Here is a 23,839-nt window from a genome sequence, read left to right as displayed (position 1 = left end):
GCAGCCCCATGCCAGGTGTCTGGATATCTATGCCCCAAAGCAATGCACAAATCTAGCGAAGACAGGTTTTCCTCTGCATAACTTGCCTGCAGGGCCTGATCCAATAAGTGTGCTCAGAGCTCGCTTACCAGTGTGGGCCCCTATGGAGAAAACCTACACAAAATGTTTGGGGGCAGGACAACCTTCTTCATAACTTTTAGCCAAATGCTTAGGATAATTAAAAACATAACTGGAAAACCACCAACTACAGAGTCATTCTCATGCTTGCTCTCTCTCCTGCCCAATGATTCATTATTTGCCCATAGTGCAGGGGTGACCAACCTGCGGCTCTTCAGAAGTTAATATGTGGCTCCTTGCATAGGTGCTGACTCCGGGGCTGGAGCTACAGGTGCCAACTTTCCACTGCTCAACCCCAGGCCCTGCCCCCACTCCACCCCTTACCCCAAGGCTACCGCCCCTTCCTGCCCCATTCCCCTGAGCCTGCTGCACCCTTGCTCCTCCCCACTCCAACCCAGAGCCTCCTGTACACTGAGAAACAGCTGATCGCAGTGGGCGGGAGGGAGGGGGAGGTGCTGATCGGCGGGGCTGCCAGTGGGCAAGAGGTGCTGTGGGTGGCGGGAGGGCTGATGGAGGCTACTGATATATTACTATGTCTCTTTGGCAATGTACATCGGTAAATTATGGCCATCCCTGCCATAGTGCAACAGCTTCAATGAGAGAGACCGAGGGAGCCTCAGATCAGAATATCCCATCACCCAGTGGTTAAAGGCACTCAGCTGAGGGGTAGCAGATTCTTGGCCAAATCCCTTCTCTCACTCAGGCAGATGGGGGACTTGAACCAGGGGTCTCCTACATTCCAGATGAGTAACCTAGCCATTGGGCTCAAAATTATGAGTGAGCTTCTCTGCCTCCTCCTGCTGCTGTTGCTCCCTCTGCCCCCGCCCAAATTGGCACAGGCACCTAAGCCTGAGAGGTTTGCAGCTGAGAATCCCAAGTAGAGGGAAGTTCCTCCCTGCAGCCAAGACTTAGGCACCTATCTCCAAGAGAGGGATGGGGTTTAGTGCACATCCCATAGGTTGGCATCTCCTATTGGCTGGTTTAGGTGAAGAACCTCTTAGCATGCTGGCTTTTGTGAATCCCATTCTAGGCAGCCTAGGCGCTGAACTCTGGCCTTATGAATCTCTGTGGTTTTCTAGGTGACAAAAGTTAGCCATGCTTAAATTTCTTAGTGAACCTAGCCCTATGTTCCAAAATAATGTCAGTTTTTCCCTCCTCTGTTATGCACTGTTATTCGAAGTGAAGTACATCCTGGCCAGAGTTCTGGGGTTGCAATAAATCATTTCTAACATGTCAATCAATGTTTTCCAAAAACATTCTGCTCTAACTGTATGTGTCATCCAAATAATTTTCTTATTAGAACATAACCTCCAAGGAAAAGGGAAATGCAAGAGATCCATAACAAAATGCAAAGGCGTTTTCCTGGTAAGGGTAGATAAAAATCCTACTTTTTACAGTAATTTAAAACAAGAAGCCTTGTTCTTTAAAAGCAGTTTGTATAAATAAAAAGTCATTATTGTTCCTCTCCTACTTTCAGGCCTCTTGAGAAACAAGACAGCTGATTGATGCACATGTTGACCCAAACAAGAGCGACGTTTGTGCCAGGCAAGTCAGCAGAACCCACACTAGAACTGATGCAGATCCTTCTCCACCCACTTCATACATTATGTTGGAAAATCTCAATTTTGGCACGATCAAAAAGGAAAGGCAGTGAAATAGTTTCATGTGCAAAATATGGAGATCAGTGTAAAAAATGTCAAATTTTGAAAGAGGAAACATCCACCCGAGCCAAAAATATCAGTGGAACTTACCTATCTGGGTTGTCAGAAGCACACACAGAATCAATCAGTCCAACATCCATTGTGCCCTGTGCAACAAAAACCCAACCAAAAAAGAGGAAGACATTTTAATATCACTAGAATATATTATTAAATCTATTACTTCTAGGTATAAGCAAAACTGGGAATTACTTTGCATTCTTTGGTTATGCAAAACTATATAGATCTAGGTGCCAGTTTCTTCTAACCACTAAAATTTAGGGGAAAGGGAAAAAGGGTTTCAGATAAACAGATCTAATAACAGATCAGCTTTAGTTACATTCACTGCAAAGCAAGTTCAAAAACAACTTCTATTTTTCTGAGTTTTACAACTCAGTTGCAATTTTGACCTAATTTACAATACCCTCAAGAACTTACCACCACACAGTATAGAACTTTGGGAAGCCAACATCAAACAGAAATCTAGATTTTTAGTTTCCTTGTTAGCACTATCTAAACTGAATGAGTTATATCCACCCCCCAGATATATGTTCTGTAAAAATAACCAACGGAAATGTTCCAATATTTTTTTAAATTAACAAATAGTTGTATTTTTTAATTTAATCAAACAAGTATGCCTTTCCAGTACTTTAACCCCAAGTACTGCCCTACTGTTTTGGAGCATGAAAATTTGATTGGGAAACTGACTAGAAAAAAAGTGAAACCAACTAATAATTTTCTTTGCTCAAGGACAGTGAAATGCAAAAAAAAAAAATCAAGAGACTATAAATAGTAAAAAGGAAATTTAGAATAATAAAAGAAATGTTAACCTCTAGATATTGGCTTTAACTCCCTGGGGCAGGATCCATCTTCTCATTATGTGTGAGTGCAAAGTGACTAGCACAATGGGACCCTCTAGCCACTACCACAAATATGTTGGTAACATACACAAGGAAATTTGTGCCTGATTGTCAGAGGTGGTCAGCCCCTGTCACAATCAGGCACTTTATTTTCTAAAAATATATGCTGCTTAATCTGCCTTTAAATTTTGACTCACCACAGCATTCTGTGGGTTTGCCTGCTCATCATGCATCTCCTGGATCTCCTGTTCTGTGGAAGCATTGACCTGACTCAGCACACTGAACCACTGGCTGCAAGAGAGAAAGGCAAACACCAGCATGACAAAAGGCTCACACCCAAGAAACCTTTTTATCACATTTGTGGCCTGGAGAAAAGCAACAGGTTCTACAGGTTTTCTGAACTGCCTCAGAAAGGATCTCTGTTCTCAGCACTCAAAAAAACCCAGCAAGCCTCTATGCAGTCAGTTCAAATAATGACAGAATCCTAGAAGAAATAACCAGAATATCCTTGAATACCCCCTCCACCCCAGAGTATTTTTCCTAGATGTCCAATACCAACCCCCTTTGCAACATTCCATTTGAAGATAAATACCTTGTGTTAACAAAGAGTATCTCTAAAGAACTGACTGTAATCCCACTGAAGCCCTTCTATGACCTGGATGTACCCAAACATATAGCAAACAGTTCAGCTGGAATAGATACATTAGTAATCTGCACATTTTTTTGTTTGTTTTAAAACATTGGATGTTCACACCTCAAATGGTTCCCCAAATCCTGATGTAGTAATGTTGTGATTGGACATTTCTTATTACCATAAATCTGAAAAAGTGAGTGTTTATATAATCTCGTATTTAAGTCCTCTACGCATGTGGCAAGGGAAGGGGGAGGACAAAAAGAATTCCCCACACATTCCTTTTGTCTGTAGTCAGGAGCAAGGCAAAAATCAGTCTGTGCTAGGCTGCTTTGGAAGGAAGTCCTGAAGATGGCCCAGTGTCAATTTATTCCAATCCAGTGGTCAGGTACCCTGAAATAGCTGGCAGGTGGTGGAGCAGGAGTTGCTATTCCAACTGTAATCCTGAGTAGCAACTACAGGAGGGCTAAACTTCAGCCACGTGGTCTGCCTTTGGGATATATTTCATCTACTTCTGGTCCCTGTAGAGTTAGAACCCGATTACCTTGTGCAATCCCACTGAAATATGAGCACCGAACTTGGCCAGTTATGCAGGTTTCCTGAACGTCATTCTTTGAGATATTAACTTGCCATTCTAAAGATACTTACCCTAGGGCCAAGTTTCAAAGGGCCTCATCCCAGCCTCTAAAACTGCATCTTCACATTTTTTGCAACTGCAGTTTTTCAGGTGCAGAAGTTGTGTATACATGAGCATTTTCTATGCAAAACTGTGGATTTAAGTTTAGAGGCCTCTTTGAAACAATTGCCTACATTCATGGATCCTCTGCCTACACATACGTAATTGAAAACTGTGGTGTTTAGGAAATGCCAGGTTTCCACACCCATACACATCTGGAAACTGGACTCCTGGTAACAGTTCGAGACAGACTAAGTTGTTAAAACATCATCACAACAGCCAGGGGTTTAGTAGCCTGCCTAACTCCTTCCACAAAGGTAACATTTTAATTAGTAGCAGCTATAAAAACTTCAGTATCTAGGAAATGGGGAGTGAACTAGAGTGCTGGTTCTGATCCAGAGCCTATGGCAGTAGGAAAGAAGCTGAGAATAGGGTTATGGTCCTTTTTGTACCTCTGGATGAAAAATCTGGATCCACATTGGACACTGTTTTCCAGCTGGCTCTGTACCTGCATCCTGAGGGTGCAGGTGCCCTAGCAACGGAGATTGGCAGGGGCAATTCTTGAAGAAGAGCAGCCAAGTTTCGGGTGAAACCATTCAAATCTAGGAAATGTCTCACATGGTTTCCACTCATGGTCATAAATTAGCCCAGGTTTACTCAAAACTCACGTTCATCAAAAGTTGCACAAGCCTTTTCCTGAACTTGGCCTGAAACTTAGGTTTGTGACAAAATCTGAAAGCAGGCAAAATGGTTTCATTATGGACGCCTGGCCCAGTTCTAACCAAGTGTCTAGTAGCTGTCAAACAGCTCCCCAGTCAATGCTCAGAATGACACAGATTCCAGAGAGCATCACCTCCAACCCTCCCTTGCTGGAGGGAGTATTAACGTGAGAAGGGCCTCTCTGAAGAGGCAGGGAAGGATAGGTTCAACTCTTAAAGGATCCTAAACCCAAAGTATTCCCACAGATTATAAACAGTGATTCATCTTTCCTTTCCTTTCCAGATTCTGACCCACAGGTATTTTACTTAAAATCCAGTGTATTAATTAAATCATATCAAAGAAGCCAGACCTCATAGTATAAGCCACCTATAAACCTTTTATTATACAACAGCTAGTGTGGGCACGTAGTAGTATTTTTTAAAAAAGTGATCAAAGTTTAACTTCAAGTACAAGTAGTGTACATATTTTCCTAAAATATTTTTTTAAAATTACGTAGTTAAAAGTGAATGAAAACCCTGCATCTGGTTGAAAGGAAGATGGCACTCGGCTCTGCAGTTACCAAGTTAATGATTGGGTCTCAGAGGATCAGCAGGTTTCTTCTGCTAACCCCCAAACTGTTTGTTTGCATGCATGTGTCCCTTCGCCCAACACCAGAACAATGCAAAGAAAACAAGAAGTACAAAATTTGTGGCATTTCCATCCCATGTGTGAGATTAACCTGCATAGGGAACAACACAGACTTCAATGTAATCAGAATTAGTAAACAGATTCTTCTAAATCAGTTTTGGACCTGCTTTTCAGCAGTGCTGAACATTCAGAGCTCCCTTGACTTCAGCACCTCTGAAAATCTTCACACATCTCCCACTGGAACCAAGGTATTTTAGAACAATTGTGTAACTGTGGAAAAAGAAACAGGGAAAACGCCAGCAGGTAAATTAACCTGAATATGTGTGGTGTGTATACTAAACCAACACTGAAACTAAAGTCGCTGTCTCCTCCTGTGTTTCGGAAAAAGGTAGAGATATGTGACTGAGAACATGAAAGCCCTTAAACTCTGGTAATTTCTTGTTGGCTCCTCAATAGAGCAGTTTGCCAGAGAGTAGAGTAGTTCAAACAGACAAAAGTAGCTAACTGGATCTTTATACTTGTGAGGCAGTTGGAGATTGCCGCCACCAGAGGCTGCCAATGGCAGCATGGTACAGAAAAGAGCCATATGTGGTAACCAGGATTCGGCCATGTGTCGCTTCCCAGCCTGCTCATGGTCATAAATATGTTACTGTATCTTATGACAAATCTCTCAAGTTAATAATGGAAAGTTTACAAATGGATTCAGATTATAATTTTAAGGAAGATTTAGCAGCTCATTTTAATTTCAAAAGAGGTCACTGAATTAACTATGCTGTTATAGCCTATGAAAAGTAGCCCTTTAAAGTATGAACAAGAAGAACTGCAATCAGAAGATGTCAAGGCCCTTTACTAACTTTAATTAATTTATATTCAATACCCCTGTGATGGAGGGAAGCATTATTCCCATTTTACAAATGAGAAAAAAGAGTAATAGAAATGTTAAGGGTTAAATCCACAAAGGGGACTTAGGCTCAGTGTTGAAACACCTGACTTTTAGATGCCCTGCTGCCTAATGGAACCTTCAGCCATGAGTTAGGTGCCCAGGCTCCCTATACATTGCCAGGGGAGAGAAAGGCAGCTAAGAATAGGATCCACAGAAGCCAGCATGCTGAATGGGGAGCTACCTAAGGCAGCCACTAGGAAGCGCCAAGGATGGGGTCTGGGGACCTAAGACCTGCCCCTCAAACATAGTTAGACACCAAGCTCCAGGTTGGAGGGAGGCATCTATCTCTACTTAGGATTCACAGCCCTGAACCCACTTCTGGAGTTAGATGGCTAAGCCAGGTCAGCCTTCTCACGTGCTCATGAACGAGAGCGCCCCTCCTTCACTTACATAGCCTAGTGTTTAGGGTATTCACTGGGAGGTGGGACATCTGATTTCAAATCCTTGCTCTGCCTGATAAAGAGCAGGTACTTGACTTTGGGTCTTCCGTACGCAGGGGAGTGCCCTGACCAGCAGGCTATAGAGTCTGTCTCTCTCTGGTCCAGTGAACAATTATTTATACAAAGTGGAACAGCTTCAACAGGAGAGATTGAAGGAGCCACACCACCAGCTATCCACGTGCAAGTCCCTGCTCCAACTCAGGCAGACTGGGGATTTGAAGACAGTTATGTGGAGTGTGGGAGACGTAACCACTGGGCTATTAAGCATTCTGCGATGGACACACACACCCCATCTGAAAAACTCCCAAGCTGGTCACTCCCAGCTGTCTTTTATGTGAGGCCCAATCGTGTGGGGTGTGGTCACCCCACACGCAAGATAAGCAGGGAAATGCCTAGCTTGTGAATCCCACTAGGCCTGGCTTAGGCATGAGCTAGGATGCTGCACAGCTCAGTGGGATCAGAACTTAGGTGATATTGCATGTCTCCTGGTAGAAACTTAGGCACCTAGGGAACTTTACTGATTCAGACTTAGGCGTCTACATGGTTAGGTGGCAGGTGAGTGGGGTTATCAGGATCTCAGTGGAGTCTAAATATTGGAATTAGGTACCTAAGTCCCTTATTGATCTAGCACTAAGTAACTTAGATGAGGCCACTGAGTAAAAATACCCACATATCCTCACTTCTCGTCCTAGGAGTCTAGCTCAGCAGGCAGTGTAAAATTTAAAAATAACTTTATTTATTTTCTTACATTTGAATGCTTGTGGTTTTGTAAATGATGTGATAGGCAAGTAGGATATTGTCACTCAGCCATTGCAGGTAGTTTTTTAAATTCAGATTTTTGGATTTGGAATGTAATAGATCTAGCAGCTTTAGCTTGCTCTGAGCCCATGAGACTATAGTTAGCAATTTTTCCTTGCTGCTGCCAAGGATCCGTATCAGATTCTAAGACCTTTAACAGCTGAGCAGATGGAGATCACGTGCTTTGCTCTAAATACCAGTCTTCTCGTTTGTGAATGTGAGTGCACTCCTCTGAATTACAGTGACCATGTGAAATCTCACATATGAAAAGATTTTAAGCTCTAATCCTGCAAAGAGAACAGTGTAGGAGCCTGCCAGACCAGGGCTTTATTTCAGACAGCCTATATTGGATCATACAGATGGCATCAGTTTTTTAAGCAGGTAAAGAAGGGCCTGAGAAGCACAAAAAGCAGTGAGAGAAGTGGCCAAAGGAAATCACCGTGTACAGGCAAGAGCACATTAAAGGTTGTCACAGGGAGCAGGCTGGGAAGCGACACATGGCCGAATCCTGGTTATCGCAGCACTGTTGATATGGCTCTTTTCTATAACACGCTGCCATTGGCAGCCTCTGGTGGCTGCAGTCTCCAACTGCCTCACAAGATCTTTCAAAGGGGATTAAATGCAGTGTGTTTAATACTGCTGGCCAATACCTTCAGAGATTGCATGTAAAAGACTGTCAATACATTGCTGCTGTTTGCAAGAGTTAGAATGATATGGAGATGAAAAGCTTAATGATTCTCTTACCTAGCATCCTCAGGAGAGTCAGCAATCAAGTGGTAGGTCCTGTCGGCCATTACTATATCAATCCCATTTTCTTTACCGGTATTATCAACAATCTCTCTGAAATGGATGCAAATGCCAGAATTAACGCTAGAGAGATACCCCATGCACAGTGACAATGCCCTTCTAGTGAGCAGCTTAGACATGCTAATATTTCAGAATAATATTTACTTGTTTTACCCTGATTCACTTAAGATGTGTAATGCAGACTCCTGTTACTTAAACATTATCAATTCACCAAAACAATATTTGTCATGGCCATCGTTACCACTGTCCAAGTTACCCATGTTCAAAGCACTGTGAAGCTTAACTTTTTAAAATGGTCTTTTTTTCCCCACTTGTCATTTAAAAAATAAATACTTACAACAACAAAGAAAAACCTTACTAATGAGGAGAAAGAGACTCATCTCTGAAAAAATAACCAGTGTTGAGGAAAGGAAACATAAGATCTTACCCTGACTCCTTAAAATATTCAAGGGGTTGTTGAAAATGCCAGAAATGCAGGCCAAGATTTTCAAATGTAATGGCATTTTGTCTGTCAGTTTTTGGGTGCCCAGTTTAAGACACATTAAAGAGCCCTGGTTTCCAGGAAGTGCTGAGCACCCATCCTCTGAAGACCAACCCTTTTGAGGTGCTCAGGTGGCGTGGAGGGAAAGGGGTAGGGGAAGACTCCCTACCTGGCTCCTGGGAAGTGGCAACCCCAGCTCCTAACTCCATGTGCTGCCTCCGCTCCACCCCAAACCCCCGTTCTGCAGCTCCCAATGGCTGGGAACCATGGCCAATGGGAGCTGCGGGGGTGGTGCCTGTGGGCAGAGACAGCACATGAGCTAGGACCTGAGGGAGGGGAGTTCCTGTCACCCTTCCAGGAATCCCTCACCCCCAGATAAGCACTGCCCCGCACCCCAACCCCTGGCTCTGAGGTCCCCACACCCAAACTCTTGCTGCTGGTGGGCAGGGGGGCCTGAGACTGCCCCAGCCTGGTCTGGGGGCTGCCCGAGCTGCTCAGGTGGCCTCCGGGCCAGGTGCACCAGCCACTGCAGAAGTCACAAGGGTCACAGAAAGACCTCTGTGACAAACACAGAGCCTTAACCATAACCAATATGGTAGACGTGAATATCGAATTCAAGAGTAACAGAAGGCTAGTTGTAAGAATCCAGGATCTATATTCATGGATTTACTATGTCAGTAGCTGTCCATTACTACTATTGTGACAGATCTGTACATGCTCAAAGGGCCTGATCCAAAGCCCACTGAAGTCAATGGGAATCACATTCACTTCAGTAGGCACTGGATCAAGCCCGGAGAGTAGACTGAGAGAGCAGTCACATCCGCAAAGAAAACTTGATGGATCTTTGATTTAGGTTAAAAATAAGTTAGTAGTAATAGAATACAAATGATAGGCTCTGCTCAAGGTAGGCAGAGAACAGGAACAAGGTGTTGTAACCAATCCTAACATACATTAGCAAAGCCATGTGGGGCAAATTCCACACATTGCCACACAGAACTGAGACTACACAGCACTCTCAGTCTTTCATCTTCATACCCACTTAGGAACCCCCCTACCCTCAAACCTAAGACGTACTGAAATTTTAGAAGAGAAACTAAAGACATTTTCACATAGAAAATCTTTTTTTCAAACATGCCTTCAGAGGCTTGGAATTGCGACACACATGGAACTATCTGTACCTGATAACAGTATATACTCCCACTCCTACATTATTAAAGTGCTATGTGGGAGTTCTAGTGACTTGATTATAATTGAAGTCAATGCAGGTTGCACAATTAAAGGTTGTGAAAATGTACTTTCTAGTGACTGAAAGCACTTTGATTAATTATAAGAATCTGGTATAATGCGGAGAGATGGTAGCCTCTCCACAGTTAAGGTTGTAACCAGCTTCCATGATAAAGCCCTCTTTTAACCGCCTTATACTTTTAGAAAACTGGTTTGGCCAGTAAATCAGTGCATTTATATTAAAGGTAAAGGAAAATGTAATTGTGGTTACAGGCCTCCCTGAGAAGACATCTGACTGTGACTCACAGTAGATTAAAGATTACTAAGACTAAAGGCTAGAGAATACTTCTTTCACCTTCTTCATTCCAGGTCTCCCTGTGGCTGAAGGCGTGACAGCATTTCTCAAACTGTCCTGAATGAATACTGAATAAGTATGGCTGGGATTTTCAAATGTGCTCAACGTTGGTCTGATTACATTAAGACCTCAGTTGACTTAAATTGGAGTCAAGTTAGGACAGTGCTTAGTTCTTTTCTCACACACACATAAACACATGTACGAATGCATGAGAGTTGAGGGCACTCAGCACCTTTCAGGGTTGAGCCCTGACAGGTGTTTATGGAAAGCTATGTCCAACCAAAATGCACATCTAAACCTACCTAGCTGTTCGGATTTGAATGGTGCCCTTCAGCTTTTCTTCACTGTCATTTTCAAAGTACATGAGCCTGGATTGTCTGAGGACAAACCAGCGTTTCTTCCAGTTTCTTCTGGAAAGCGTAGATGATCCACCCCCCTTTTTGTGCAGCCAGCCCTGTTTGAGTGCTTCCTGCTTGGAACGGAACCACAGAAAGGTCTCGTCTTTCAAGACACACCAGCGTCGCTTCCATGTGTTCATTAAACCACCTGGCAGAAAAGAGAGAGGATTAGCTTAAAAGGTTACATTAAAAATAAATAACAAAAAACATCAATCTAAAAAATTTAATACCCTGAGTAGGTCTATCTCGAAGAAACTAACAAATAAGTAACCTTTATTTATAATTAAATCAAGAGACTGAATCAACACTGACGATAGAAAGGTGTTAACCAATCACTGAAGTGACAATATCGCTGCCTTTCTGTTATGAATCATGAGACTGAAGACCTCATTTTCATATACTCTAAGGCCACCTCACACTGTTCTGGGAATGTACAACAGCTTTAAAGTGGGTGAACGGTGTAAATAGGCCTTACTGTAAATGAGAATTAGGCCCCAGTAGTTTATCCCAACAAAAGCAATGCTAACACCAGAGTTTAATACATATTCAAACTTACAAAAAACATCCCTAAACGTTTAAGGTTGTTATGAGCAAATAATACCAAACTCAAAACTACCAGAGCTGGTACAGCTGAGGAAACTGAATTTACCATGGAAACTGTTGCTGATTTAACTATACAAGCACAGTTAAAGCACCATAACTCCCATAGTGTGGGTGCAATTATACCTGTATAACCGTGCTTATACTGATATAGCTTATTATCGTTTGGGAAGCAAAATAAGTGATACCAGAACTAATTGCAACCCCACTAGGATTTTATTAATATAACTACATTGGCAAAAATCCCATCCCCCAATCAACATAGTTACAGTAGTAAAACTTTTGAGGGTAGGCCAAGCCACAGCATAAAGCCATTCTGCATACATCACCTTTTCACACATGCCTCGCCATCTCTATACGAATCAGTCACAGTCATCATGCTGACACAAACTCAGACAATCTTAACTCTGTCCACTGTAGGATGGCAATGTATCTGGAGGATATTTACTCATTAATTTGGTTGTGATTTATGTCTGATATGCCCTCTGGAACTTTAACTGGTTTTAAGGATTTATTTTTGGGGGGTGGGTGTATTTTTGTAATATTGGATTTGTGAACGGAATTATGTTGTGATTAGTAAGGAGAGTTGCTGTGGTGTTGCATGGTTTGTAGAGTAATTGTCATTGTTGTTAGAGGGGAAAGGTAGAGCAAATTTTTGTGGGTCATGTAAGTTCCCACATCTTCTTACGTGAGGGCACTACGTTGATAAACCTCATATATAGAACAGAATACAACCTATAGGCTGTTGCCACTCATCTGCTGGGAAAACTAAGAATCATAACAAAAAAACTCCTGAATATATTCTTTCCTAAATCTCTCATGGTGCTTTGTAATATAACCTATTTTGGATTACTGATCCTAAGCCCACTGAAAGACTCCTGTTGACTTCAGAGTGGTCTCTGGCACTGGCTCCTAGTACACTGCATGTCAGAATGTTTTTATTTATCTGTTTAGATTGGAAGGTCTTTGGGGAGGAACGGTCTCTCCTTTACCTCTGGTACAACCTGGCTTTCTAGGCTTTCTTGCCTCTCTATAAGACATATCCAACGTTCAGCTGTTCACTCGTCAGTGAAGATGTTACGTGAAATGAATGCAGACTATAAAAGGTAATGAAGTTGAGCTGCTTGGTCCATGTCCCTTTGCAGAAGAGGAACTATCTGCAATCTGCCTGATACAAGACATTGCAGTCAGAGCTTAAGTTGAGAATGGCTCTCTCCAGGTCATTCTCTCACCCCTTAATGAAATCATAAAACAGCAAGCAGTACTGAAGTGGAGCTGTAATCCTTAAAACAGGAAAATACTAGAGAGATTTCTGAACATTTTGGTTCTTTAACCAGCTCTGGTCGGCTCTATACCTTTCATGTATAAAAAGCTGTGGAAGTAGGGCAAGCTGACACAACTGTAGACCGAATCCCTCCGATAGGAAAGTTCGTCATCTGTATCAAACCTGGAGTCAAAGTCTTCTTCACTGTCTTCAAACTGTGGAAGAAAGGGAAGAAAGGTGAAATGAGCATCCAGGAGGCAAGAAGGACAGCATGTCAAACAAACGTTAACTGCCTCTAATATAGGAAGGAGCTTACAGCAGAATGGCTAATGGCTAATGCAGAATAAAAACATTTTAAGAAAAAGCAAAGTTTAGATTTTTATACAGCAGATTTTTTGAAGTCTGATACCATAACATTTTGTGACGTTTCTACAACACATGCTCCGTGGTCAGGTATGTATTGCACAACAGAATAATGGGGATGGGTGGGGAGAGGAGAGAAACACATATGGAAAGTTAACCCTACCCACTTCTGAAACAGCTCTTGGAGGATCTTTACCATCTCCATACTCTTCTAGCTGGGAACATAATGTTCCCCATTGTAGTTATTATTCTCATTGATAGTAATCCCCAAATTGCTCCTGTGGGGAAGGAAAGATGCCATGGGGACAAATAAGGGCGGCCAGAATAGGCAGTGTTGCTGGGAACAAGGCTCTTTCTTCTCCCAATTTGCATTGTGGGCAGACTTTCAGTCTGTTTATCTTCTTCTCCTGGGCTGATAATTTCATTTTGGAGCTGTCAGTCAGGAATACAGGGTGGGATTTTCAAAAACAGCTAAGTGAGTTTGTTGCTTAACTTCTATTGGCATAACTAACTCACTTAGGCATGTCTGAAATGCCTCCCACTGTGTTGAACAGTGTGGCCCATTCCGGCATCCCATCTGAGAAAGAAGCCCCCTACCTCGGCTGGAACACTGGCAAAGTCACTGCCTCCTCAGATATTCCCCAGAGCCTGATGGCCCTTCATGAATTTATACATCTGAATTTAATCCTTACAGTCTAATCCTGAGGAGATCTGAGCTTTCACCATTCCCACTGAAGTCAAAGGAAGCTCAGAGTGCTCAGCAGCTCACACTGTGCACTTGGTTTATAATTAGCCCTACTATCTATATATAACAAACCTATATAACAGCTTTACAGCTGTTAAAGGGAGTTATCCTTTTGAAGGGTGCAACTGGTGTGCACTACCTCCTCCCACCCCTCAAGACCTGTATGTAACACTCAATTTAGACGGTTTTCAAAAAGGAAGATCTACAGAGTATCCTTAGGTATGGGGCAAGTTCCCCTCCCGTCCCCCCGAGCCCTTAAACATTCAGTTTAAGTTCCTGATCTGGTTTCATATACAGATAACCATGTAGGGGATGGGGGATAAAAGGAGTCTTCAGTCTACACTGTTGAAATGTATCAGGATGAAACGTAATTGTTCACTCATTCTCTCAGGTGGGAAATTGGTCACTAGGTATCCTAGGCAAAGCTGGTATGGAAAAGTTCCCAAATAGGACCACACGAGCTAATTCTCTAATGTCAGGGAGGGAAAAGGTGCCAGAGTTTATTTCTTCCCTGCAGGAAGAGCCTTCCCCAGAAAAATAAGCTGATGAGAAAACAAACCCCACAGAATTAGCCAAAGAAATACCAATTTATTCCTAGGACAACAGCAGTCAAAACAAGAGTAAAAATAGCTCATTGTATTTTATTGCCTGAAATATAACAATCCAAGATATTTTAGTGCTGCTTCTGCCCTCAGAGCCAGTCAATATTCGTATGTTTTCATGGTTGCTCAAACACACTATAGGCTCTAGTCCTTTTATTTTCCCAACCATAAATCTTTTGGGTGTATATTTGGTAGATGAAACCAAGTTCTTTCAAGAGATTTATGGTTGGAAGAATCATAGAATCATAGACTATCAGGGTTGGAAGGGACCTCAGAAGGTCATCTAGTCCAACCCCCTGCTCAAAGCAGGACCAATCCCCAATTTTTGCCCCAGATCCCAAATGGCCCCCTCAAGGATTGAACTCACAACCCTGGGTTTAGCAGGCCAGTGCTCAAACCACTGAGCAGAATAAAAGGACTGAAAGCCTACAGCGGGTTTGAGAAACGGCCCTGAAGAAGAGCCTTCCACAAAGGAGAAAAAAGTGTCCCAAGAATTCACATTCAGTAATATGAACATTTGCTATTATACGATAGTTACTTTTGACAAAGAAAGGTTTTGTGTATCTAGTTTCTCAAGGCTTTTTGCAAACAGTTGATTCAATACTATTCTATTCTGTATATATAGTTGAATCTTCTTACAATGAATTTACTCATCTTCCCCATATAAGAACTGTACTTAGACTGTAACCTAATCCAGGTATGGAACTCCCGATTGAAATTAATGGGAAGTTCTGCATCAAAATTGATAGAAGGATATAAGCCTGTCCAGAGGTTCCTCTAACTAGGAATGCAATTCACACATCTAATCTGTCTGTGGATTTCTAGTACACACGTCCCAATGGTATCTAGTTGCCAGTAGATAACTATGTCCAAGTTCAGTGTAAGCAAGGTCAAGCTATATATAATGTACGTGCATATTTACAGGAACAGACACAGCTACTGGATTTGGTACATCTACCATTCAAGGAAAAATTTAACTACCATTTCTTCTGAATGTATAATGTTAGTGGGTAACAAGAAACAAAGGTACTCACAGATGACTGGGCTCCTTCAGAGCTGAACCTGTATGCTCCAGAACTGTTGTATGTCCCCACTGAGCAGCGGTAGTCAGGAGACCACTGGCTACTGTGAGAATTAGAAAAAGTCACACTGCTGCCAGAAGTGATGGCACCATCTTCATAGTCATCTTGATCATAATCATAGTCCCCATCGGGAGAAATCAGTTCCTCAGAATTTTGGGGTCTGCAGGACACATTTTCTGGCATGCAGTATGTGGATTCACCACTCGAAGAGTTGTGGAGACTGAGAGAGTCGTGGCCGGAAGCAATAAGCATGGTGTTGCTAGCAGCAGGACTTGTGGGCACTACTGTGTCATTCATATAAGGATCCTCTTCTGAAGAGTCATCACTAGTTCGAATGCCACTCGTCCTCTGATCTGAATGGCCGTGCTCACTTGGATTGGGTGAATCCTTAAACGCATCATCATCAGCTTCAAAGCCCTCGTCCACCTCCTCCTCAGGGTACGGCTGGCTGAAGTTAAAGTTGGGCTTTTCACTGCACGCATTCCCAGTCAGTTCATTGAGCTTGGCAGAATAACCACTGCCCACAGAAAGTGACCTCTCGATGTTTCGGACACATTCATCAATCTCATCGAAGTTCAAAGACTCCAGGAATTCTTGAGCTGCTCGGCATGCCTCATCCTCAAGCCGTTTGAGTTCCTCGTCTCGGAGCTGCTGCAGCCTCTGCAAGGAAGCCTCTGTCAAGGACAGCTCTTGTTGCTCCTTCATGCGTTGCAAGTCTTCGATCTCTTTCTCCAGGCGCAGGATCTCTTCCACCTGTTTGTTTTCTTTCTGCTTCTCCAGCTCTTGCTTCAGCTCTGCTTCCTTCTGGGCTTTCTGAGTGGCTGCCAGTTCCTGCTGCTTCCTCTCCTCTTCAGCCTGCATTCCAAAAAGAAATGCAAGATTCCTTACTTTCTGTTGTTCAAGCTCCATAATCCTTCCATGTTGTTCATTTAAAAGAACCCTTCTCCCTCCATGTAAGAAGATGAAGTGAAAATGTTGTTACATTTACTCATAGACACTGGAAAGCTCAAATGCATGCAAAAGGCTCAATCCTTGCCAGGAACTAAATGAAGTGTGATGTGAAAGACATCCCCATGCAAACAACTATATCAAGTTTCTTTTGGCTTCACCTGCCAACTTCTGTAATAAGTTTAGTTTAAATGCCCTGGGTGCTTTTTCCTTTTCTTTTCTTTTGTATTGGTTGGGACAAGAGACAGAAATAAACAGGGTGGCAGAAAGCAGGGGCGGCGAGTTATATCTCCACGTGGTGCCTTAGCACCAGCAATATTCAGAGCCCAGGGGCCCAGCTCCACCAATATTTGGGGCCGGGTGTCCCCACCGACCCCACCTGCTGCCTCCCCCCGAGTGTTCCCCAGCCCCCTCTTGCTGCCCCCGGCGCCCTGCGCGCCTCCCCGGACCCGGAGCAGAGCGTCCCTGCCTTTGCCTCTTCCGTGCAGCTCCATGCTGCCACCCTGCAGCAACTGCTGCTGCAGGCTCCTAGTGCCCCCCACCTCCACTGCCAGGGAACACCAACTCTGAGCCTGCCCTTCCACCTCAGATCCTTCCCTTTTCCGGCGGGACCCTCCACCAGCACAGGGGGCCCCTCTGCCCACAGTCACTGCTCCTGCCCCATACTGGGCAAGGAGGCAGCCCCATCCCTCACCCCCAGTGAGGCTACAGTCAGGGGCAACAGCAGGGGAGAAGGCGCACGCAGCACCCCCCGGCACCCACCACAGGGGAGGCGAGGGAGATTCCTGGATCTGAGAGGGGCCCTAGGAGCACATGCAGTGACAGTGGCGGGGGTGAGTGTGCTGCTGGGGGGGTCGGAAAGGGGGGCTCCTCCCCCAGAGCTCGCTGCTGCCGGCAGGGAAAGGGCTGGGGAGAGTCCTCCTCTCTGGCCCCTGTCCCAGAGCAGCCTGCCTGCACCCCAAACTTATCCCCAGCCCTGCCCCACCCCACAGCCCACACCCCCAGCCAGAGCATTCACCCCCCCACCGCACCCTCAACCCTCTACCCTAGCCCTGAGCCCCCTCCAACACCACAAACTCCTCATCTCCAGCCCCAGCCAGAACCCTCATCCCCCTGCACTCCAACCCTCTTCCTCATCCCTGAGCCTCTCTAACCCCCCAGGCCCCCCAGGCCCCCCAGCCCCAGCCCTCACCCCCACATTCCTACTCTCACCCTGAACCCCTCCCACACCCCAAACCCCTAATTCCCAGCCCCAGACAGAGCCCTCACCCCCTACACCGCTACTCTTGCCCTGAGCCCCTCCCATACCCCAAACCCCTCATCTGCAGCCACACCCCACAGCCTTCACCCCGTCACCTGCTCCCTCTGCACCCCCTCCCATCCCCAAACTCCCTCCCAAAACCTGCACCCTGCACCCCAATCCCTTGCCCCAGACCTCCTCCCCCACCCAAACTCCCTCCCGAGTCTTGGGCAGGTGGGGGGCAGAGTCTGGGGGGCGGAGTTTGGGTGGGGGCGGGTTCTGGGCACCACCAAAATTTCTACAAACCTGCCACCCCTGGCAGAAAGTATTAACAGTGTAATTTACCTGGTGGGCAAGACGTTCTGCTTCTTGCCTTTGCCTTTCCCTGCAAGGATAATAAGAAAAGAAAAGTTAGCAAGAAGAAGAAAGGGGCGAGGGGACTTCATTAGGGCAGTAGTAGAGTTTTCAGAGGGGTTTTTTGTCAAATACAAGTAGCAACTCAAAATGAAACCACTAAGGGTATATTCTCCCCTTGTGTGCCTGAGAAACTCCCATGAACGCTACACATATCTCTCGTCATCACTAGTAAAGATTTACAAAATCAGCTGTGATTACTTGAGGCAAAGGTGATATAGCCTGAAACCCATGAAACCTGATGTTTGCCTTTCAGATCCAGTCAAACAACAGCACACACTGCACACCTTTCCTCCTCTTCTTTCCTCCTCCTCTCCTCCTCTTGTCGCCGCTTCTCCTCTAGTAGCTGTCTGTAAACACGTCGAGCAATCTGGCCTCGCAGCTGCTTCTGCAAGGTTATGGCTGCTTTCCTCAGGTGAAGGAACTTTCTCCTTAGAAGGAATGCCCTGTAGTTCTTCTGTATCACAACCACGTAATAAAGCACCTTTTTGTAATGCTTTCTGAAAGAAGACAGAAAGAGCTTCTCTGTAAAGAGGGTTTGACTACCAGCTAACTGAGGTTTCTATGTAACTGCCCTGCATTAACGAGTCCATGGTAGTAAAAAGGACAGAGGTATTAACTCCAGTCCTATGACAGCTCTCCCATTATGGTTTATGTTATCTCTCCCTAGAAAGTGGACACGGTCTTTCTGTGAGAGAGCTAGCTGTATCTAAACTAAGTAAATACACACCACCCAGCCTTACATTTTTAATACCTCCTCACAAGGAGATGCTGTTAGAAACTACCAGGGGTTTTGATATATATCCTGCACCATGAAAAGAAAAATCACACACAGCAAGATAGCATTGTTTTATGTGACATATTGTTCAGACTATATGGACAGGACTAATATGCACATGAAAAGAAATGACCTCATTATGCAAACAACTATTGAACTGTCCTCTACTGACTTATAGAGGAAACAGAGAAGTAAACAGATGGGATGGACTACCCTGACTCTTATACATAATGCATGAAACTAGGTGAGCAAATAAATCATCATAATTCAGTCACCCAATGTCATTGTTGTTTTGTTCTTGAACAAAGAATCATAAACTGATTGTTCCTAATTTACCTTCTCTTCCCTCTTTCTGTCATGGCAAACAGGATAAGCCAGATCCTCAGCTAGTATAACTCAGTGTAGCTCCATAGGCTGCAATGGAGCTACCCTGATTTGCAGCTACTGTGATCTGGACCCATGATATTATATGAATGCTCCTCTGTGTATCCTCTACACTCTGACATCTTAGTTATTAAAAACAATTCAAACCACCCACTGTTTTATTAAAGGATTGACAAAATAGGGTTGAGATTTCCAAACCACCTATGGAATTTGGGTGCCCAATTCCTATCAGAAATGAATGATAATCCTCTAGGCAGCATTGGAAATCCCTCCCAATGAAGAGGTGAGTCTGCATATGCAGCCCACTAGTTAATATTCCCACCTTGTTACCTACCGTGCTACATAGCCTAAGACATGTGCTCGGATAATCATGGTTGCCTTGGTGACTTCTACCTCTCTCTGCTTCTCCAACTTGTTTTCCAAGGATTCCCGAAGAAAGACCTATGCAAGAAAAGTTCTGGCTTAATTGAATTCAGCTACCACAGTGATGGATGTCTTACAAATGCACATGAACATAACAATAACAATAATAAACGGCTGCTGGGATGCAAGGTTACATAGGTAGCTAGATAGCACAGTTGACATTGAAGGAGGAATTCAGAATCAATATATATATTTTCCTAAGAGGAAAAAAAAAAGAACACTTTCCTCTTAAAAACTAAAAAGCCCCAAAATGGCAATTACTCCTCCTCCATTCCATGAGATCCTGACCCTACTGAAGTCAATGGGAGTTTTCCCATTGACTTAAACGGGGCCAGGATTTTACCCAAATTGTCTACTCACTAATGACTATAGTCAGCAACATTATTACTAGACTTTCTTCAAAGTAGCTCTATCCTTCTGAAGATTAGTACACACATAAAAGAACTTTGGCTTAGCAATGTGAACAATCTGACTGACACTGACAGAGCCAGAAAATTCAGCCTTGAGGCTTAAACTGCTTCAGAGTAACAACAATTTACTGCAAACTCTTAAGAGAGCCCATTCCTGCAAATTCCTCTTGCCAGGGCACAAATCAAAACAGAAGTCGCATCTACGTAAATGAAAGCAGTTTTAGGTCCAGGGTCTTGACTAAGGAGCAGATTTTTGTCCTGTTGTTAAGCAGTGAATCTACTGCTGTGGACAAATAACTCAGTAAGATTTACATGCACTTGCTGAGAGGAAAGCATAATCTGCTCACTGAAAAAACTTTGGAAATTTGATGAGCAAAAGATATGCTGAGTAACCACTTCTGTAGTAAATGATATATTTCTATATTTTCTGTTTTTTAAGTACCTTCTTAGCTACAGCACTCATGCCAACACCACACCAACTTTGCAAAGTTGCACTTGGTTTCTGAGGTTTACAGTAGTGTGTAAATTGTAACTGAAATGGGTAAATCTTAATGATATTCTTGCACTCCTGTAACTTGATTTTTTTAAACAATCTGGAACTCAAAAAAGAAAGTCTGTTACCAAGTGGGGAGTTTTAAAGTACATTTTCAGCCTGGAGCAAGTTTTTATGGTTCAATCACAAATCTCCTATGCTTGATCCAATCTTAATAATAATGGTGCTGATTAAGATGCTATAATGTAGTCCTGTGCTATGTGCCCTGTGTGGTATAAGACCTTTTCCGGACCTCCTCTTTCATCTGCATCTTAGGGCCGAATCGTCTGGCACCTCCTATGGGTGTATGGCTTGAAATATGGTGGGCTTGTGGTGTTAGGCTGCACTGGGGCAGAAGGAGTGGCGGAAGCCTAGTGCAGGGACACTTTGCATCTGAAAAAAGAAAAGGAGTACTAGTGGCACCTTAGAGACTAACCAATTTATTTGAGCATAAGCTTTCGTGAGCTACAGCTCACTTCATCGTATGCATTATTATGCTCAAATAAATTGGTTAGTCTCTAAGGTGCCACTAGTACTCCTTTTCTTTTTGCGAATACAGACTAACACGGCTGCTGCTCTGAAACTTTGCATCTGAAGCACACCAGAGCCAAGCTCGGGGGCAGCTGTTTATAGGAGCCTGGAGTTAGGGATTGTGGAGGTGAAGTGAGCGTGTGGCCAGTGTGGACACACAGGCACACACTAGATTCACTGAGCCAAAATTCTTTGTAGTACAGGAGGGCAAGAGTGTGTGAGAAGGAGGCAAAGAGGGCAGCAGCTGCTACTCCCGTCCACAGGCTGTAGTGGTGGTTGTGCAGCTGCTTTGCACCTTGCCTTCACATTCCTCCCCTCCCCTGCAGTTCTCAAGGGATGACACTCTACTGGTTGGGTTTTGCTATGAGATGAGGGAGGAGTAAAATCTTGTGTGGAGTTCAAGTGAAAAAGGATGTAATTCTCCTGGCTTTTTGGAGCCCGAATCCTCACCACTGTTCCAATTTCAGTGGGCACCGAGGAAATGTGTTGTGAGGAAAGAGCAAGCTGGTTACTTAGCAGGAGAGCTCTGTTGGATTATGGCCCCTTGTTTTTGAAGCAGGATTTGTTAACTTGGCAGAAATAACCATTAAAAAAGGTGACGGTCAGAGATGACTAAAATTTATTATTCTGCACTGATGCATTTTTCAATAGGAAAGAAAGCATTTCCCTAGGAATATGGGCTTTTTCTGGAATTGTTTTACTTCTGTACAACAACAACAACAACAAAACACCAAACCAGCTTCTCACCAATGAACACGGGGGACTCCCCATATGGAAGACTATGATCCAGTCCTGAGTGGAGTCTCAAAGGGGCTGGATTATACAACAGTTACGCAACGTTGGTGAGAGAACTTGCATGAGAAGTCCCATTGCCTAAGTGCTCACCAATGTAAAGTGCACCATCTAGCTTTTTACAGAGAGTCTTTACTTACACGTATGAAACAGCCTCTGCTTCAGTGGGTCTACTGTCCTTTCCTATTCAATTTTGCTCTAGCACTCTCTAGATCACTATGGTCCTGATTCAGGACAGCACTAAATTGCTTTCCTGAAAGGGGATGGATTTAAGCACGGGCTTGTGTGTTTTCCCGAATAGGAGTGCTTTTGTGAATCTGGGCATGTAAGAACAAGAAGTATCTCAACAGCTGCCCTAATCCCGATGATGTTATCATCACTCCTTTTACATCAAAATGGAAGGGATAATATCATTAAATACCACAAACAGTAACTTTTTTTCTATTTGTTAAAACTGTTTTATTCCTCTTTTTGTATACTGTAATTTTAAAAATGGATACAAAGCTATCCTTTTCCTCTTTACTGTAGTAGATGAGCTGTATTGTCCTTTCCTCAGTAATGTGAAGGGTAGTTACAGATAAAGTTAAAACAACATTTAGGGTCTGATTTAGATCCAAAAATCAAGACAACTGGCTGCAACTTTGCCCTTGGCTTGCTACCTGTACTGATTTTTGCAGGTAATCTTGTGCCCATGCAAGATGTACGGTTTGAATTTAGGTTTCAGAGTAACAGCCGTGTTAGTCTGTATTCGCAAAAAGAAAAGGAGTACTTGTGGCACCTTAGAGACGCATGCAATGAAGTGAGCTGTAGCTGACGAAAGCTTATGCTCAAATAAATTGGTTAGTCTCTAAGGTGCCACAAGTACTCCTTTTCGGTTTGAATTTAATGTCCTCTTGCCCTCCTCAGAAATAAGCTCCTTACTGACTTGCTTCACTCGTACATTTACCAACCCCCTTAGGTGATTCTTGCACATCGCTGGGAAAGTTGTAAAACCAGCTCTGACAGCTGCAAAGGTTCTACTGTATATGGATCTTTCAGAGCAGTGTGGAGTCTCTCCTATATATTTCCCTATATTTTGAAGCAATGCCCATGGTTTAATCAACATGACTAATTCACATGAATGGGTGTAATACCGTTAACACACTTCATGCCTCTGAAAGAACATGCAGTGTGAAGCAAAACCTAGTTATGGCTTTGAATTTATAGCATTATTTGTAAACAGTGGTCTACAAGAAGGTGAGACAAATGTCAGTGTAAATCAAAAAGAAAAGGAGTACTTGTGGCACTTTAGAGACTTTAGTCTCTAAGGTGCCACAAGTACTCCTTTTCTTTTTGAGAATACAGACTAACACGGCTGTTACTCTGAAACCAGTGTAAATCAAAGTGATCTATAAGTCTTTAGGTCGCAATATAATGGGAGACAGTTTCAGTTCTACCTATGTTATCTTAATGGGCTCTTTTGGATTTACTAACATGCTGCTTTTTTGTTGAGATTTCACCTTGTAAGAACACAACACACAGGAACCATGTGGTACTTCCATTCACTTCTTTTCAAGCCCTTTAGATGTGTTATGGAATGGATGGAACTGTTAAATGTAAATGCTACTATAGAAAGTCTCACTGAAATCCATGGGATTATACAAGGTATCTTTGCCATGGATTCCTTATGATAAAAACACATCAAGAATAACAACAAAGCTCTTTACAAATACTTATACTGGACAATTGACAGTTCAGCCAGCTTTACTTCTGGGTCTGTTATCCCCTTATTCCCCATACATAAGGCCCAGTAGCATCAGTGGGAGTTACACCGAGGGACATAGCAGTAACAGATGAGAGGCCTGCAGGACCATCTTGACCAATTCGGAATTGATCTTTACAGTATATTCCCTAGTACTTTGCCCAGTATACTTTTAACTGTTTCTTAGACTCCCATAAAATGGAATATCTATGCGTG

The 23,839-nt window shown here is 43.5% G+C and overlaps 1 protein-coding gene and 1 long non-coding RNA gene across 4 annotated transcripts in view; one reads left to right on the top strand and one right to left on the bottom strand.

The window, feature by feature from the left end:
- The window catches only part of LOC119565636, a 63,067-nt gene extending 61,402 nt beyond the window's left edge, over positions 1 to 1,665 (top strand). Inside the window, exons 6-7 of the long non-coding RNA XR_005224433.2 lie at positions 1,418 to 1,482; positions 1,595 to 1,665. This is a non-coding gene — a long non-coding RNA (uncharacterized LOC119565636). The remainder of the gene's footprint in view (positions 1 to 1,417; positions 1,483 to 1,594) is intronic.
- The window catches only part of MYO10 (myosin X), a 275,484-nt gene that overhangs the window by 22,137 nt on the left and 229,508 nt on the right, over positions 1 to 23,839 (bottom strand). For all 3 annotated transcript variants that reach the window (XM_043540239.1, XM_027829665.3, XM_043540240.1), the window contains exons 22-30: positions 19,529 to 19,635; positions 18,320 to 18,532; positions 17,964 to 18,003; positions 15,383 to 16,285; positions 12,730 to 12,853; positions 10,679 to 10,922; positions 8,254 to 8,349; positions 2,872 to 2,965; positions 1,869 to 1,924 (exon numbers count right to left, since the gene is read on the bottom strand). In XM_043540239.1, coding sequence (XP_043396174.1) covers positions 1,869 to 1,924; positions 2,872 to 2,965; positions 8,254 to 8,349; positions 10,679 to 10,922; positions 12,730 to 12,853; positions 15,383 to 16,285; positions 17,964 to 18,003; positions 18,320 to 18,532; positions 19,529 to 19,635 — 1,877 coding nt within the window. The remainder of the gene's footprint in view (positions 1 to 1,868; positions 1,925 to 2,871; positions 2,966 to 8,253; positions 8,350 to 10,678; positions 10,923 to 12,729; positions 12,854 to 15,382; positions 16,286 to 17,963; positions 18,004 to 18,319; positions 18,533 to 19,528; positions 19,636 to 23,839) is intronic.

This window comes from Chelonia mydas, chromosome 2, assembly GCF_015237465.2.
Source record: "Chelonia mydas isolate rCheMyd1 chromosome 2, rCheMyd1.pri.v2, whole genome shotgun sequence".
NCBI classification, from domain to species: domain Eukaryota; kingdom Metazoa; phylum Chordata; order Testudines; family Cheloniidae; genus Chelonia; species Chelonia mydas.
This window is presented reverse-complemented; position numbering and strand designations above follow the sequence as displayed.